This window comes from Anoplophora glabripennis, unplaced genomic scaffold (genome assembly GCF_000390285.2).
Source record: "Anoplophora glabripennis isolate ALB-LARVAE unplaced genomic scaffold, Agla_2.0 scaffold197, whole genome shotgun sequence".
In the NCBI taxonomy this organism is placed as follows: Eukaryota; Metazoa; Arthropoda; class Insecta; order Coleoptera; family Cerambycidae; genus Anoplophora; species Anoplophora glabripennis.
The window spans coordinates 377,438-396,015 of NW_019416387.1; the positions used below are offsets into that span (position 1 = coordinate 377,438).

Sequence of the window (18,578 nt, forward strand, 5' to 3'; positions counted from 1 at the left end):
ATATTTTCATCGTTTAGATCCTAAGCTACTTAACATTTTGCGCCTGTTAGCCATACTCGTACATTATTCAACATATCAACATAAAACAAAAACGTACGTGTGGGGTAAACCTTTAACTTTAAGTAAACAACTGTTTAAATTTACTGTTGCATATTTCTAATAGTATACAAGCGCCGAAGAGAGCGTAGCTCGCGCTCGAAAATGAAAAGTTAAAGGTTTACCCCACACGTACAATTTTGTTTTATGTTGATATGTTGAATAATGTACGACTACGGCTAACAGGCGCAAAATGTTAAGTAGCTTAGGATCTAAACGATGAAAATTATTATTTGTTTAATTGTAGATAATTGTGCTGGTTAATCTACCGTAATGGAATACTTTATAAATATACATATATATTTTTCCAAAAATTAAAAAAACGGTGACGTATAAAACTAGGGTGGCGTATAAAACCATACCAAAGTAGCAAAAATGAAGATAATTAAATTTTGCAAATTGCTTTTAGTTTCTTCATATTTACACTATGTGTATATCAAATTTCAAGTGTCAGCAAAACTTCAAACAAATTTGGCAAAGTTTCGAGTTTCAGATGCCGATGGATGTATAAAACCTTAGAGAACAAAAAGTTTTGCTCTCCTGATTTTCGGCTTTAGCGTCATTATTGTATATATATATTGAACTATAGTTTTCGAAAGTTTTATCACTTTTTGTTTATAATTGACATTTTTACAGCAACTTTAAAAAATTTACGTTTTATACAGTTTCTTCAATCTCACGGTATTGTTATTGCAGATTTCGTAATCGGACCACCGCCATTTTGTAGCTATTTTTGTTACAAACAAAATAATGTCCTAAGCATTGTTTCGTACAAAGTCATCCCGCTGAGTTATTTAAAGAAAACTACCAACAAAATTTTTTTCACGATTAAATTGTTAATAACTTTTTTTCCTGATAAAATACTTTGTCAGCAAATTAGCCTGTTATTGTACTCATCATTTAAAGTATTCCTGTGTAGTTATTTCCGAGTTATCAAGGAAATGTTACCAACAGTAACTTTTCGGCCTCTGCCGATTGGACTAATAGTAATTTAACCTATGGTGTGCCATTGTGGGACAACTCTAGTGGTTCATATAGAGTGTTACAAAAAGCAGCTGTTCGTCTACTTGCGGGTATCCCTATATTAGCTCCCAACAAGGAGATAGTTCTCATGTATAAGATTCTACCACTGACCTGTCTATATCTACTTGATTCACTTTAACTCATTAATTCCAATTTATGTAATTTGCAATCTCATGCTGATATACATCAATATAACACTAGGCACGTTGGAAATCTGGTTGAATCTTATTCGCGTATTACTCTAACTAAACGTAACAAACTTACAATCAGTCTGTTCAACAAGTTTGATAATTTTTGTAGACGAAAACAGTTTAAAAACATGTCTCAAAAAACCTTTCACAGTTTTACGAAATCATTTCTTTTAAATCATTGTTTCTATACTGTGAATGAATTTTTAACTTTTATGAACACTACTCAGCCTATAAATATACCACTTAATAATGTACACAAATGTCAATAAAGATCTATTTATAGAGGAACTTATCATGACATGATTTTCCCTGAGGAGATTTTCCTCTATTTTTTCCACAGTTCGTCTTATGTTCATAAGCCCAACAAGGACTGCAGCTTCAGAAATAAATAAACAAAGCTAGTTATAGTATTAATACGATATAATCGTAACTAACTGATAATGCATAGAAACGATTCAATTTTACTAATGGATTTTAAACAAATATGAGCAGGTGGACTAAATTTGCGCATTATGGTTGCCAAATAAGTAAATTATAGCCTAAACGGCTGCTACTATTGAAAAAAAATATTAAATAAAATCAATTTTCATTTATTTAACGCAACAGTACCCGAATTTAACATTATTTCTACAAAAAACTGCCAGTGGCGTATTTTTTCTTGTGAAAACGGAACGGCATCTTCAGTAGCACGCCACTGGTTTATCCCACGAGGTTAATATTGCATTCAATAAAAGGTCTAATTACGTGAATACGCTGTAATAAATTTCATTCAAATCGTTTAGTGTAATATGAAGATCTGACCGAAAATATATATTTTTTGGAAACTTGAACACCCTTTATCTCGAATACCACGTGTCCTAGGAAAAAAGTTTATAGAGCAAACTCTACTTATTTTTTGGTAACTAATATGTTACTGCAGTTTCTGTATTTAAAGTGAAGTCACCCTGTATACATCGATAACTGCTTCTAATATAGATGACTTAATTAAGACGAATTTGATCAAGTCCAAATATTACTACTATACAACATAGCTTTCATATTAATGTTATAAAGCAATGGAGATATTATTACCATAGTAAATTAATTGCATTCTAATGTTAAAGGTGTAGATAGCATATCTGTAGGTATATTAAAAATATGTGTCCCTTTGTAATAACGCTTTAACGCTATAATTAACAGTTCCTTATTAGAAAGAAATATTATGAAGCAACACTGATAATCTTAATGAATTATGGTCAATAGTCTATCATCAATTTAAAGACTATCTTCATAAATACATTTTTCCGCCAAGACAATCAAGTTTTTGTTTTGGGTTTAACACATCAATATGCTTGTTGGATGATATATTGCGATTTATCAATAATAACACAGCCCCACAAAAAAAAAGTGGCAGGTCCGAAAGACAAGACCATGGTATCCATATGGTTTTGGGGTCGCTGAATGCGAATCCGGTGTCCATTTGACGCGATTAAGGCCAGTTCAAGGTCAAATATAAAAAATCGATTGTCAACAAACTAAACCTACGTATCTATACGTTTTTGGAATCGCCGAATCCGAATCCGGTGTTCGTTTGACGCGATTAGCTCTGGTTTAAGGTCAGTTCAAGGTTGATTGTAGAAAACCAATTGTCAATAAACTAAACCTACGTGTCTATACGTTTTTGGGATCGCCGAATCCGAATCCGGTGTTCGTTTGACGCGATTAGCTCTGGTTTAAGGTCAGTTCAAGGTCAAATGTAGAAAATCAATTGTTAACAAACTGAATCTACGTATCTATACGTTTTTGGAGTCGCCGAATCCGAATCCGGTGTCCGTTTGACTCGATCAGATCTGGTTTAAGTTCACTTCAAGGTCAAATGTAGAGCCATATATGTTGTTCGTATTTGATCCTATGTAAGACTATCCTCAAATTACGCCACTCTTGTTTCAATGTGCGTTAGGTTTATAACATCCATGTTTAAAGTGATTCATCCAACAATATCACTGTAGTAACCTAAGAAAAATTCTTCATCGTTACAAAAATATTCCTTATTTCTGTACTGATAGTAAAAAACTGTCACTTTTCCGGCTTGCTTAGTATTTTTTTAGCCATTATATTAGGAACTCTGCTCCATTATCTGCCAGGCCCAAATCTCGAATATCATTTACTTTTTTTTGTGATATTGTTCCTGTCTTTTTCACAACGTGATATGGAATATATTCGTCATCACTAGTATCACTAGCAATATCAGCGATACTTTCATTACCACCCAAATTTCCTCCTTCTTTAATATATTGGTGAAACCTGCTCAAACCCAATCAAATTTTTCACTTAGGTTTAAAACCAAAATATTTGTATAAGCATCTTTCGTATGTTGATTGATCTTTTTATATTAGAAAGTATTTAATAGACCTGATCGCTTCAAACGGACATCAGATTCGGATTCAACGACCCCAAAAACGTATAGACATGTAAGTTTACTTCGTTTTTAATTGATTCTCTACATTTGACTTTGAACTGACCTCAATCCAGATCTGATTGAGTCAAACGGACATCAGATTCGGATTCGGCGATTCTAAAAACTTATAGATATGTAAGTTTACTTCGTTTTCAATTGATTCTCTACATTTGACCTTGAACTGACCTCAATTCAGATCTGATTGAGTCAAACGGACATCAGATTCGGATTCGGCTACCCTAAAAACCTATAGATATGTAGATTTATTTTGTTGGCAATTAATTCTCTACATTTGACCTTGAGCTGAACTTAAACCAGATCTGATCGAGTTAAACGGACACCAGATTCGGATTCGGCGACCTCAAAAATGTATAGATACACAGGTTTAGTTTGTTGACAACTAATTTTTCACATTTGATCTTGAACTGACCTTAAACCAGAGCTAATCGTGTCAAACGGACACCGGATTCGGATTCAGCGACCCCAACACCATATGGATACCATGGTCTTGTCTTTCGGACCTGCTACTTTTTTTTTTGTGGGGCTGTGTAATCTTAATGAATTATGGCCAATAAGTATATTATCAAGAATTTTAAGTTTTAGATAGATTTGCCTATCTTCAATTTAAAGGCTATCTTCATAAATACAATTTTCCGCCAAGACAATGAAGTTTTTGTTCTGGGTTTAGCACATTAACATGTTTGCTGGATGATATATTGCGATTTATTGGCAATAATCAATAATAATCAATCCATCAATAATTTTTTTGTTTCACTTCTTTTTCTTCATTATTTTCACTATTGTCAAACAATCAATATTGAAATGTATTAGTATGTCCCTTGTTAAAAATAATACTTGTAATATAATAACACCGGCACATAAAAAACTAGAGTGCGAAGATTTTAATAGTCAATAAAACACACTCTTAGTCAAAGTTTGGCTCCTAAAATTTAAAGCCATTTTAATTAATAGAATATCAGGCACACTCGAAACTCAAAGATCTGACATATTATTTCTAACGTATTTTGACCAGCTAAAAACGATATCGTAGTCAGAATTTATGCACAACCGGTCAGTATATTGTGAAATATATATTTAGGGTGAAAATGGATCCAAAAATCGCTCTATCATAGTGCAAAATTGGTTTTGCTCTACATAATATCATTTCCGACGTATTTTGGCGAGCTGAAAATGATGCCGTAATCAAAATTTACATGCAATCTGCAAACTTCTAATTAGATGTTTTAGATCAATGATTGCCAAAGTAGTCTATATCGACCCCTAGCGGTCGACTCCGAACTGCAAGGGGTCCATGTGAGCGAGAACAAAAATTGGGGGTGCATGAAATGTAAATGAGATTTCACGCAGACAGTTTTGTAGTATTTATCAAAATGAAGATTTTCAGCTGAAAAAAATTTCGAAAAACATCAACTTGCGCCATGTAGGACCAGATTTGCGCCGAAAATCAGTTTTTTTCATAAAAATCAAATTTTGGAGTCAATTTTCAAAAAAATTAAGACCGAAATTAAAAATCCCAAATGCGAGATCGATAGGGACATTCAAGACGAACATTTTGAAAAAAAAATCACCCGAAAGAGTTGCACTATGTGGGGTGTAGAGTAATTTGAATGCGACAGTGGTGTTTCGTCCCACTGTGCGTCGGGGCCATGTGTTGAGCATCTGGTATAAAGAGTAAATCGATATTTCTAATAACGCGCCAAATGCATTCAAAAGAACGTAGAAATTCCGATATATTTAAATAAGTTATTAGATTGTGGCCAGGAAAAAAAATAATAGGTCAAATAGCTGGTTTTTAGGCGGATTTTCCAAGCTATAAGAATTGATTAAATAAAATTGACTAATCCGTCCCGTATTGCTACACGGAGTCACTAGAGGAAAGCTAGGATTACTTGTAAGTCCAATTAGTCACAGAATTATTTATATAAATGTAAATTCAGTCCATTAGACAACTATTAACATGGCATAGTTATGCCAAAGCGTCCCGATATTCAGGGTTCCCGCCAGTAAGATAAGAACAGAAACGTCTGGACTCAAGAAATGGGCGTGTCGAAGCGAGGTGTCGAATTCAAGAGAGATTTCCGAAAAAGGTAGTTTTTCCTTGGGTTCCACATCGAGTAGTCCACTTAGTCTTAGAGTATCGGGTTAATTTAATAATGGATAAAATTATTCCAAATTTTGCTATGGATTGCGCATTTCCTGAATCTCAGTACGCTGTCGCGTGTCAATAAATTAATTCATAATGTTTTTCGAGCCCGTTGTGTCGTTAGTTTGTTTGTTTTGTTTTTTTTTATTATTAAAACCCTTCCTAGAAAGTTTTAGTGTTTTCTTGTTCTTCCAACTTAAGTGTCACCCTATACAACCAACCACTGGATTACCTTGTACATGAGCGACGTACGGTAAGTGTCTGAAATTCATTCTCTGAAAATACAAAATTTCTAAGCCCACGTATTAATTAAAGTCTGGTCATAGCGGTAGATAGATAAATAAAGAAACCCCTCAGGTTACAACTGTATTTATCTCAATAGCGTTCTCTCCGTAAACGGCACAGATGGATCTAGTGGCGTCCGACCCCTTTAACTCGTCTATTAAATTCAAACAGAAGGATATATTGGTTTTTTTCTACTCGAAATCACATTTTCGTTGCACTTAAACGGTAGTATGACACTAGAACAACTTTGAAAAATGTCCAATAATTATTGATTTCCAAGGCATAAAAATCAGAACGCCAGCGAACTTGCATTATCCCAATATGTCAAGATATGAAAAAAGTGTATCTTTACTTACATTAAGCTCAACTGGTAAGGAAATTCTTGCTCATAGGCTTGCCTACCACCAATAATCCTTTCTAGAGCACAGTCACTATCGCCCAATAGTAAAACTAAAAAGATTACACCTGTGACAAAAATCCAGGAAAGAGATTAAGGGATTTTGGGCCAACCTTTTCTTAAAAGTACCAAGGATTTGACACCTTTATTGCGTTTTTTTCAAGACTATTTAAACATTTTTTTTTGGAGGTTATTTTTACCATATAATTAAGAATATCTTCCGAAAATAACAATCATGAGAAACGACAATATGCGTGTCATCTATTCAGTAGAGACAAATAATACGCATAAACTGTTCAAATAGACGACACATATGTTGTTGTTTCTCGTGTTTGTTGTTCTTGGGGAATATACTTACTTTAATTATATGACAATCACTTCTATACAATTTTAAATAGCCTTGACAGAGACACAATAGAGGTGTCGAAACGTCAGCAATTTTAAGAAAAGGGTGAGGTTGTAAATTCATTGCCTCAAACCCGTTAATTTCTTTACTAAAAACTGAATACGTTTTGCTGTAGAACAATAATAAAAAAGTTCCAACAACAACAACAACATTTTTTACGAGTGACAGACTTGTTTTTTGAAAAATAGAATTTTTCTCTCGTCACACACAAACGAAAACTTACCTGACGTTAACAACAATATGCAATGTGTGACCACATGCATTTTAACGCGTTCTGATAAGAGCACATATCGGCCAAGTATTTGCAATAGCTCCAGGTTATCTGTCGCTGTACAACATGACTTATTGCATATATCGGCGTTTTATAGGTAGGCATAATCGCCGTTTCGCGTAAGTATAAATATTGCATCAATGAAATACAAATACTGCTTCAAAAAATATTATTAGGTGGTTTTTATAGAAAATATACAGGGTGATTCACAAACGTTGACCAAAAATGAATTAGTAAATTTTAAGGGGAGTCTTTCGTATAAAGTTTTTATCTAGGACGCTTCGTTAAAAAGATACAGGGTGTTAACATTAAAAAAATATTTTTAATTTCTTTTAATAATTTAAAAACTAATAAGTGAAATAATTTGAAATTGGGCACATGTATTTATGTTCAAAATCTAAAGCCTTTTTTTTTAAATTTAGATGCTTCAGTGCATCGGTGGCAAATTTTTCTAAATAAAATAGTACGCCACTGCTTTATGGTAAAAATGATTATATTTTCGGAATCGTCTTCTAGTTTTCTACAAATTACTACTCTCTTGGTTTTTCGAAAATAGCCTGATTATCGAGTAAAACTTAAAACGAACTGAAAACACCGAACCTCAACCCACTGGATTTCTTTTTGTGGGGTGCTGTTAAAGGATGATTCACTATATTTTGATCCCCCTTTAACTTTTTTGTTTTAAGAGTTATAAAAAAATATGAAATATAAAAGTTTCACGAGTTTTTATGAATTTTTTGAAAATGATCGAAAAACAAATAAAGTCCAAATAAAATGGCTGCGGATGTTAACTTTGTTAAGTTAAATGGAACACCCTGTATATTTTTACATATTTGGATAGAACGTTCCCTGTCGAGCATAGCTATATAGGGTTTGTTGTGCCCATCTGTAACAATAAGCAAGATACTTAAAAAAAAAGAAAAGAAGGTTTTATATTAAGAAAATAATACATCTTGTAATTGTTAGATCTCTTTCCGGGATTTCTGCCTTTTTTCCAATTACATAAGGATTTATAAATTTAGTTATAATATATTTTGATATATCGCACATTGATACGGTCCAAAATGCGTATAGGTAATGTAACGAAATCTCACTAATTAGGCCGTGAGAGGTCTAATTACTCATGGACATTATATGGTAGGTCGTGACAGTGACAGGTAGTAATGTATTGACAACATTGTTATTGATTGATAGTATGTATTATTATTTAATTAAAATGAGTTAGACTTAAAATAAGTTACACAGAAGTAGAAAATTATTTAGAATTAGAATAGAGTATGGAGAAGAACTTTGTTCTATTTTAATTCCTATACCCTTTTCCCTTTTCCAAAACACCCTCTATGTATGTATGTATGTTGGAGGGTGGTGGAATTGTTTTTCCATCACGGCACTTAGGCCTTATTAGGCCCCTTGTACACCCTTCTTCATTACTCGAGTACTTCTCTTCAAACCATCCTATTTACTACACGGGTGGCTTGGTGGCAAAGTCTCGTACAGTTTATGTATGATAGCATGGTCTTGAGTTACAGAGATGTTCTTTGCTCTGTTCTCATTACCATTTATCGGGGACAACACGCATGCGGAAAATGGTGAGCGACCCAGGTCTCTGGTAGGCTGCCACAGCCACATCCCCGAGCCTGCCTTAGGTCACCCATCCAAATTTCAGCCTGCGTCCGTGATGCATACCTCGGTAGATCGAAATCCACCGGCCAAGACACCCGGCTAGGCGGTCCCCAAAACACCCTCTATATCTCGCTTGTGTCCGCACCTCCACTTTGAGTTCAAGCGTACCCAAACGGGTCCCATATTGTTAATAAAACACCCAGTATATTAACCGAGCAGCACCAGTTAAACGCATTTAACACCTTTACCATTATTACCGTCTTGCCAGCTTTTTTAATGGCGACTTCAAAATTGCTATTAAAGTATAATAAAAAAAAGTATTAGTTTATTATGTATGTTGTAAAACCATTAAAGTTGACCTTGTGCCTTATTACATGTGACAATATGAAGTTTTTCGTTCTCAAATTTAAGTTTTTTTATTTTCGTGGATATTAAAATTATGATATCCGTGTAATTCAAACTGAAATTACGTAATAAATTATTTAAGAAAGCAAAAACTCACAGACACATTTTCAAACTGTATTTTACGTCTATATTTAAACGTGTAATACTTTCGAAAATGAAGGAATTTTCCTAAAAAATTGGTGCATAATTTCCTAAGGAAGTGTAAATCTTTTTGATACTGACAAGACAACTGATAAAGATATCTCCATGGATTTTCTAACAGTAATTAATATTGATAATGGACGCAGTGGGCAAATGTCGATCTGCTTTTGTTTTGGCATTTCCACAAGCTGCTTATTTCTCGCGGGCCGACAGAAACAGTCACGGCAGAGGCGACTGCGATTTTTACAAACACAATTATAGAACACGAAGATCATGCAAAACTGTTAAGTGCTTTGCGATGTATTTTAATTTAATTGTACGTCAATCGACGTTCAGAACTTAGAAAAATCTTCCGTACACGACAATATACTATAATTAACGATTCTGTGGAACTTGTTGTTGACAAAATATAGTTATTTGTGTAATTAAAGTTTTTTCGGTACGACACAAACTGCCTCTTTTATAAAGTCGACGAAAAACTGCCTTGGTTTGTAGTTTTTGGTATAAAATATTTCAAGTCAACAGGTAAATTTTACTGTTCTCAAAAGTTCTCAATAACAATAACAATGGTAATGGCAATGGCGACGGCAACGACAACGACTACGACAACCATAATCATAACCATAACAATAAGCATAACCATAAACCTAACCATAGGGTAGAAACATACTTAATGATGCGATCTATAACGGATCCCATCCGGATTGTGGAATCGATGGCAACGTTGCACAAAACAATTTACGTGTTTCACCATGTTACAATGACAATAAATCTTATAATCATTGTTCACTTTATTTTATGATAATTGGCACGCCTTTGATGCGCGGCCAATTATGACAGCTCTAACTACAACCATAGTCATAACCATAACAATAACAATAACCATAACCATGACGATACTGATTATAAGAAAGAATCAAACGAGTGAAAAGGAACTGAAAACAAAAGAAGATCAAGATCCAGATTTGGATAAAAAATTGCACTGTTTACACATAGTAAATATAAATGGTACAAATAGATAATTTTCATAAAAACCAAAAGATAATAGAAAATATAAAAAGAGAGCTTTAAAAGTATAGAGATAGATCATACGAAAAAGTCATTATTATCAACTTGCTTTATTAACTGTTAATTAATTACTTGCCAAACTTAAAAGATGTTGTTTTTTTAATTTATACTTGAAGGACAGAATATTAAAATGTTTTAAATACACGGGAATTTCATTATACAGGTATATTACATACGTTATAAATAATTAAATAAATTCTTCCTAAATATTACCCTTTTCTATATTGAAGATGAAATAAGTTCCTGAAATCTTATATTAGAAGTATGAGTATTTGTTCTATATTTAATCTTATTACACAAATAGGGAGGATGTTGACTTAGAATTATTTGACGAAAAAAATACCACAGCACGGAATTTACGCCTGTTTTGCATACAAAGTCAATTAACTATTTTTAATTTATACGAAACAAGTTGATGAATGAATCAGGTTGATCAACTTTCTGATTGAACTTTTTTAATCATATTAATATTTAATTTATCCAAACATGTCCCATAAATTACACCATATTAATTAAAATTACTTAAAACGACGCAATCTATAAGTTTTAATTAAAGAATAAAGAAGGATTTAGGGATAATATTACCTTACGCTTTTTCAGTCCCTTTATTATTATTATCAGCTTTAAAATGCAGGTACAAAACACAGTGCAAATTTCTATTACCTGTTTCAACTTCAAATTCTGACTGAGTATGCAACTTTATGAATACCATAACAAGACTTTGTAATTTTTCCGATTAGAAAATGAGACAAAGCATTGCAAAGCATTATTTATAATCTTTTTGTCACATCCGCTTTGTTACGGTGAAATGAATAATAAAGTTGAGTGTTAACAATAATCTACAGTTTTTTAAGCAAAGCTGTTAAATTATATATGTAGAAGCTAAGTGACACAAGCCCAAGCATTGATCCTTGTGGAACTCCACACAATTCTCATTCTTTATGATTACCCCTATCCGTTTGCGCATACTGATGCCTATCTGACAAATAACTACAAGAGAATGCAATTGGATTTGCTGAAAGTCGAACAAAATGCAAAATTGACAATAAAACTTCATGATTAATGATATTGAATGCATTTGAAAAATCTAATAGAACTGACGCTGTGGTCTCAGCTCTATTTTTCAAAGTTCTAATTATAAGGATTATTCAAAATTTCTGATTGTGAGCATACTGAATATTTATTATAAACATTTAATTCTCTTAACTCCTAATTTTTTCAGAACTTAGAATTATTATTATGCGGAAAAAATTAGGTACAAAGTATCGAAAAAAAATCAAATATAATTGCGTAGTTTTATTTGAAGTATGTACTACTAAAATATAAGGAAAATATGCTCAACATTATTTTCCGAAATAAACTTTTCCATCATTTTTTTAATTAAGTTTGCTATTTCACGCACCAGTAATTTTTGAATAGACAGCTTTGCAAGTGCTGTTAATCCGTCTTTACAATCTAAATTTAAACTTCTACCATCTTTTAAAAAACGCGCACAAAACAATAACAAACCTTTACACCACATGTAAACATATTAAGTTTAATAAAAAAAAGAAGCAGTAAATAGCTATTATTTGGTTACAAGCGGACTAAACAGAGCCCAAACTATATGTACAGGGTGTCCCAGTGTCAGCGTACAAAAATTTACCAAGGAGTAGACCGGACCAAAATAAGATTAAAATTCTTATAAAATATTTTTCTGCCATGCACTCTCACGGAGTTACAGGGTGTTGTTTAGAAAAACATAATAACAATTTTCCGCAATAACTCAGAAACCCTTCCAGGGAATTAAGTAATTTTTGGGTGAAGTGTACATCTATTACAGGTCGTTAAAACTACATGGTGATTATTTTGATCTGATGCCAGGGGCGCCCTAGGCCAACTTGTCCTCAAGGTTATGTCTTCATAACTTTTGCATATCCTAGTTTTATGTAATTTGATTACGTTTTCCTGAATCTGCAATCGATTCTGAACAAAAATTGTGGTCTTGTTTCATAGCTCAAAAATTAACCGTTTTCGAGTAAATTGGATCTAAGGTATCGACTGCATTAGTTCGTAGAAAAATGCATGTGAAGATTTTATTTCTTGTTATTTAGTAGGTACCTGTCATTATAAAAAACAAAGTTGTTTACATGCGGACATGTCAAAATTAATTACAGTACTCGATGTTACTAGAAATTAAGTTTAAAAAACAACAAGATTATGAAATTATTATGAAATTTTCTAACAACGAATATGCCGATATGATATTTGTCTACGGTTTCTGTGATGGAAATTCATTGGCGGCCTCACGAGAATATCTACACAGGTTTCCAAATAGAAGGCAACCTTCACAGCACGTATTCCAACGAGTTTTCCAAAGAGTCCGTGAGACCGGGAATGTTAAAATTGGAAATACAGAATGCTGCTGTTATTGATGATCCTTCCACCAGTACCCGAAGAATATCAACGCAAGTAGGTATTCAACGAAGCAGCGTTTGGAGAATTTTAAACCGAGAAGAACTGCACCCATACCACCTACATAAATTTTGCATCCTGGTGATTCCGAAAAAAGGTTACAATTTTGCAGGTGGTTGTTAGAAAATATCGATAATGGCGAAAATTTCCATCAAAAGAAATTGTGGGGTGATGAAACTATCTTTACGAGAAATGCTATACATAATTTAAAAAATTTTCATATGATCCATTGAAAATCCGCATGTGATACGACCCTCCACGTTTCGAAGAAGATTTTCCATAAATGTCTGGGGAAGAATCTTCAACGGTCATGCATTTACATGCATTTTTTTACGAACTAATGCAGTCGATACTTTAGACCCAATTTACTCGAAAACGGTTAATTTTTGAGCTATGAAACAAGGGCACATTTTTTGTTCAGAATCGATTGCAGATTCAGGAAAACATAATCCAATTACATAAAACTAAGATATGCAAAAGTTATGAAAACATAACCTTGAGGACAAGTTGGCCTAGGCCGCCCCTGGCGTCAGATCGAAATCAGCACCATGTAGTTTTAATGACCTTTAATAGATATACACTTCACCCAAAAATTACTTAAATCCCTGAAAGGGTTTTTGAGTTATTGCGGAAAGTTGTTATTATTTTTTTCTAAACAACACCCTGTAACTCCGTGAGAGTGCATGGCAGAAAAATATTTTATAGGAATTTTAATCTTATTTTGGTCCGGTCTACCCCCTGGTAAATTTTTGTACGCTGACACTGGGACACCCTGTATAGTAAATATGCGCTACTCCACTCTGTCTTTCACTGCTGTGCCACGATAACCGTGACCACCACTGTAAACACTTTACAGATTTAGGGGCGAGCTGGAAGAACCCATGTATTATGTGTATTTCAAATGAATTTTGCAAGTCGAGTTAAACTGACTGCACATTATAAATTTAACGTTTCCTTTTTAATACAGGTAATCTATTTAATTATCTAAACATTGTAAACTAAATAAATTTTTTTTACTACGACAATTTCTATGGGGGGCGGCGCCGCAGGGCCCCCAACACCAACCGCCTCTAGTTTTTACTCTTCTACGTTCGTTTCCATTTTGTTAAACTGAAAGCACATACTGGTTATAAGCAGAAATAACAAAAATATACATTTGTGAAAAACTGAGTCCGCCTCTTGCGCCTTGAGAATAATCGGAAATTCAACAGTAGCTATTAATTATTTTTTTAAATTGCAAATTTAACATTTTATATATTGAAAACGAAGCCTAAATTAAGAACCGAATAGGGAAAGTTCCATCATTTTCAGCCAAAAGATCTATGACTAACGACTTGCCCCAATTTTTTGCAACACCCAGTACAGGGTGTTTATTTAATTGTCAGCCGCTTCTAGTGGAAGGTTTTCCGAAGTTTGTAGATCGAAATTAAAGACGTCACTTTAAAATTAAACCTGCAAATTTTCTGAAAACCCGCGGAACAACCTTGTACCTTAACACGTACGTAGAAGCTACCATCATTCTGCACAACAATCGTTTGCTCGTCAATTGTTATCGTATAGTTAGTAATGAAACGCTTTGGAAGAAAGTGGCAGATCGATCGATAGTGACGCTTTTATCAAAAAAATAACGCGACGGTGAAGATATACCGAGTGTTTTTCGTTTCTTCGACAATCGAAGATAGTGGAAACAGTGTTTGGACTGTGGGAAGATTCCTCCCAAGATTCTAGGTAAGTCGAATCTGCAGATTTCGGTTGGGTGATGGGGTAGTCGAGTGTCACTTTGACGTTTTGAAGTTTCTAATAAATTTTGAAAATCCTAAGTGAAACTTATGCAGATTTTGAAAAGTTCCTTTGCAAATTCTCTCGTAAATACAAGTTTCATTTATTTTCAAGGCATACCACGAGGTTCTATTCTGAGCCCTTTATTATTCATTCACTAAGTTACGGAGGACTCATTTTCACAGAAATTGTAGTTTTTACTAAACTTGCATTCTCTTAAATATACAGAGTGTTTCGAAATAATACCATCCCATTCTAATATTCAAAAAACAAGAAAACGTTTGTTCTTAAATTGGAGGGGGTTAAACACATTTTTTGAAATTTACTAAATAGCTTCGTTTTCGAGAAAAACATCCAACAACTTAAAATGGGCATCTATAGGCCTTATTCCCCTAATTTTTTTTTGTTCTGCTAGACATTTGTTTTATTTTTAATGACAATAAAATTACGGCGCTTATCAAAATACTTGTAAACACTAAGTAACTTACACGAAACAAAAATAATTGCATTTTTTTTAATACAGAACATTATTTTGTATTACCCGAGTTATTTATTTGTGACATAATTTAATGTAATTTAATATACATGTGAGGAAAAGTGAATAAATAATCTGAGCTAAAAGAGTTAGTCAGGGGATATTTTATGCAAAAAATACCGCAACGAAATAGAAAGACAAATAAAAAAAATAGTCATTGCTAAATTCGAGCAATTCAATTAGTTGACCTTTCGACATGTAAATATTAGAACAGATGAGCACAGAAATTACATTAAAAAATGAAAATTTGGTAAATCGAATATTTGCGAACGTGCTTGGGAAAACGGTTATACAAAAATTTTAGAGAAGGAAAATAATACCCTTAAAAAAGCAAAAGAAAGAAAAAGATATATTTTATTATACAGTGAAAGATGTGTATCAAATTATTTCACGAACTTGGATCCTTGTTGACTACAAATATTGAAAAAAGAAGTAATATACAGGGTGGCCCAATAGTATAACAAAGTTCAATATCTCCCTTATTATAAAGATTTGAAAATAAATATTTTATGGGAGTGATGTACTTAAAAAAGTTCACATTTTAAAAATATTTTGAATTATACAGGGTGATGCATTAGGGCGGAGCATCTTTAAGGTGGTTTTTCTTAAATGGAACACTGTATATTTTTACAAATTTGTATTCTACAGAAAATTCTCTTTCCAGCGACGTCTTTATTTTTGTATTCGATGCGGCGAAAGTGATGCGGAAAATAAGATAATTTTCGCTGGGACAGGCTGTAAATCTATCCACTGTGCAGGTACTACCAGTAATTAAGAAAAAATATTTTGTTGACATGCGGACCATAGATGTGGACAAACAGCAAAATAGCAAAATTTTTATAATTTTGTACAGGGTTTCTACACATAAGCCCCAGTTTAGCGAATTTCGAAGGACATTTTCTCGATTTTTGTAAATGAAACACCCGGTGTATTATTTTATTTTTGAATTAATATGTTAATTACCTATAACTTTTGTAAATAATACCCTATGCCTAAAATCACTATTTTCGAAAATATTGGCATTTTTCTAGCAAAACCCCTTTAATTTTGCAAATTTTACTTTTTATTATTCTAGTAGGCCATGAGTTTGACATAAAATAACAAAATCTGCAAGTTTACTGTTGTTGTTTAATGGTCGGTAGTGTAAACTGCTGGGTTTAAAAATACTTCAAATTGAACTTTTCTCAGGCAGAAATGGTTGATACATAATTGGGTGCAAGTGATAAAAATACTTTATTAGCAACACGAATTTATCTTCGACGCTATCCACAGAGAAGGCAGCCCAGCCCAGTGTACGAACTTTTAGAAAAGTAATGGATGTTAGGAAAAAAAGAACATTCACTGAAGAAAATTAATTAAACGTTCTTTTGGCTGTCAACGAGAAATTGGTATTCAAATAGATATTGGAAGAACATCTGTTCAAAGAATATTAAAGGACAATAGAATGCATCCACACCATGTCCAATTATTGCAGGAATTAAGTGGTGAAGATTGCAGAAGACGATTAGAGTTCTGCGAGTGGGATCAAAACAAATTTAGAATAGGACGCGATTTTACAGATTTTGTCCTTTTCGGAGACGAGGCGACCTTTCATAAGAATGGTAATGTCAGTCGACATAATTTTCATTATTTTGCCACAGAAAACCCGCATTTTGTGAGAATGCACTCACAAAATAGATGGAGTTTAAATTTAACGGAAAACACTTTGAACATTTAGTTAGATAGTTAAATTGCTTATTTAGTTAGTACCTATTTATATTTCTTTTCTTTTTATTCTAAGTATTTAATTTATTACTAACACTTCTTCGATTCTGTTCATTTGTAATAATTCCTTGTTCTTTTAAAATTTTGTTAAAATCTACTTTTAATCATTAAATTTAGCATTTTTCTGTTTGACTATCTTACTAACCTATTATTTTTAAAAAGATATACATTTTCCACCCGGCCTAACAACTTTTTAAGGTATTTGTGATTTTCTATGGTTTTTATCAATTTCTTCTTAATAGGCCCATTCAGTAGATTTTTTTGCATATTCTAAAAGTTTACCCTTCAATTAGTTAGTATGCAAAAAATCAATTTTTTGGTTCAACGAGAAATGTGTGAAATAAATTAGTGCAACCACTGCCTGACGTCATAATACCGGTACGGGCGACTGGCAGAGCACTCCGCTCGCGCTCACGCTCTCTCTCATCCCATTCTGTGTTAATACATACGGTGTGTGGTTCGCTTGGCAGTTTCGTTAATCATTGTTTTTATGTCTAAATGGGTCGAAACCGAGGATTGTACAAATATTGTATAGTTCCAGGCTGCAAAAGTACCTCAGGATCAACTCCGAATAAAATATTTATTTCATTACCGAAAAATTAAAAGTTTGTGTGATGTTATCCACAGTCTCCCCACCCACGGTATGCAACTCAAAACCACCTTCGTTTTTCTTTGGTTGCAGGTCTAGGGGGTTGTAAAATATTATTATTTGAACATTTGGAGCACAATTTTCAACTTTATGCCGGAAAAAAAATTCTACCCCATCTAAATGTTCCTGTTCACAAAAAAATCGAAATACGTCGACAAGAGAGACCTATAAGCAGTTAAGAACCACTCTAGTTTTTCTTTGATTGCGCGTTTAGGGGGTTGTTAATATTATTATTTGAACATTTAGAGCAGAATTTTCAAATTTATGCCGAAAAAAAAATTTCTACCCCTTCTAAACGTTCCCGTCCACAAAAATTTCGAAATACGTGGCAAGAGAGACCTATGAGCAATTTATTTAAATAATAATATTTTACAACCCCCTAGACGGGCAACCAAAGAAAAACGAGGGTGGTTCTGAGTTGCTTCAAATACTAGTCAAAGTACTACTGGCATATACACTTCGTCGCATGCATCCAAAAGTACCGAGTCTAGTACGTTGGGTACATTTGTACAAAAATGGAACGCAAAGAAAATGAAAAAAAAATCTTAAAGAAAAACAAAACTTGAACGTTCTTCATCATCAAATCAAAACAATAAGAATCTATAGGTGATATAAAAAAGTTTTATTACTTTTAATATTCTAATACATCATTCCCTACAGATTATGGTGCATTATTTTGAAACATACTGTATAAAACATTTAAAGCACTAATATGATAATGAATAAAACTGAATATTTTACTATTGACATTATCTTCAGTTGCATTAATACATAAATCGATTGTAATTGACGCCAAAAATATACTATCTACATTCATATTTGCAGCTCATTAAAATATATATTTTACTCGAAAGAGGTATTACAAATCACATTGCATTTTTCAATTGCAG

The 18,578-nt window shown here is 33.1% G+C and overlaps 2 protein-coding genes across 4 annotated transcripts in view; one reads left to right on the forward strand and one right to left on the reverse strand.

Moving 5' to 3' along the window:
* LOC108904888 (trypsin-4-like) overlaps nt 1-7,315 on the reverse strand; it is a 10,398-nt gene extending 3,083 nt beyond the window's left edge. The window contains exons 1-2 of one of the 3 annotated variants that reach the window (XM_018707600.1): nt 7,223-7,315; nt 6,553-6,646 (exon numbers count right to left, since the gene is read on the reverse strand). In XM_018707600.1, coding sequence (XP_018563116.1) covers nt 6,553-6,646; nt 7,223-7,262 — 134 coding nt within the window. In that variant the 5' untranslated portion in view covers nt 7,263-7,315. Of the gene's footprint in view, nt 1-6,552; nt 6,662-6,706; nt 6,774-7,222 lie in introns of those variants that run through there. The other 2 variants (XM_018707599.1, XM_018707602.1) reach the window with 2 other exon arrangements.
* Nucleotides 7,316-14,508: 7,193 nt separating this feature from the next.
* Nucleotides 14,509-18,578, forward strand: part of LOC108904906 (scavenger receptor class B member 1) — a 144,471-nt gene continuing 140,401 nt past the window's right edge. Inside the window, exon 1 of the mRNA XM_018707627.2 lies at nt 14,509-14,689. The gene's annotated coding sequence lies outside the window, so the exon portion shown is untranslated. The remainder of the gene's footprint in view (nt 14,690-18,578) is intronic.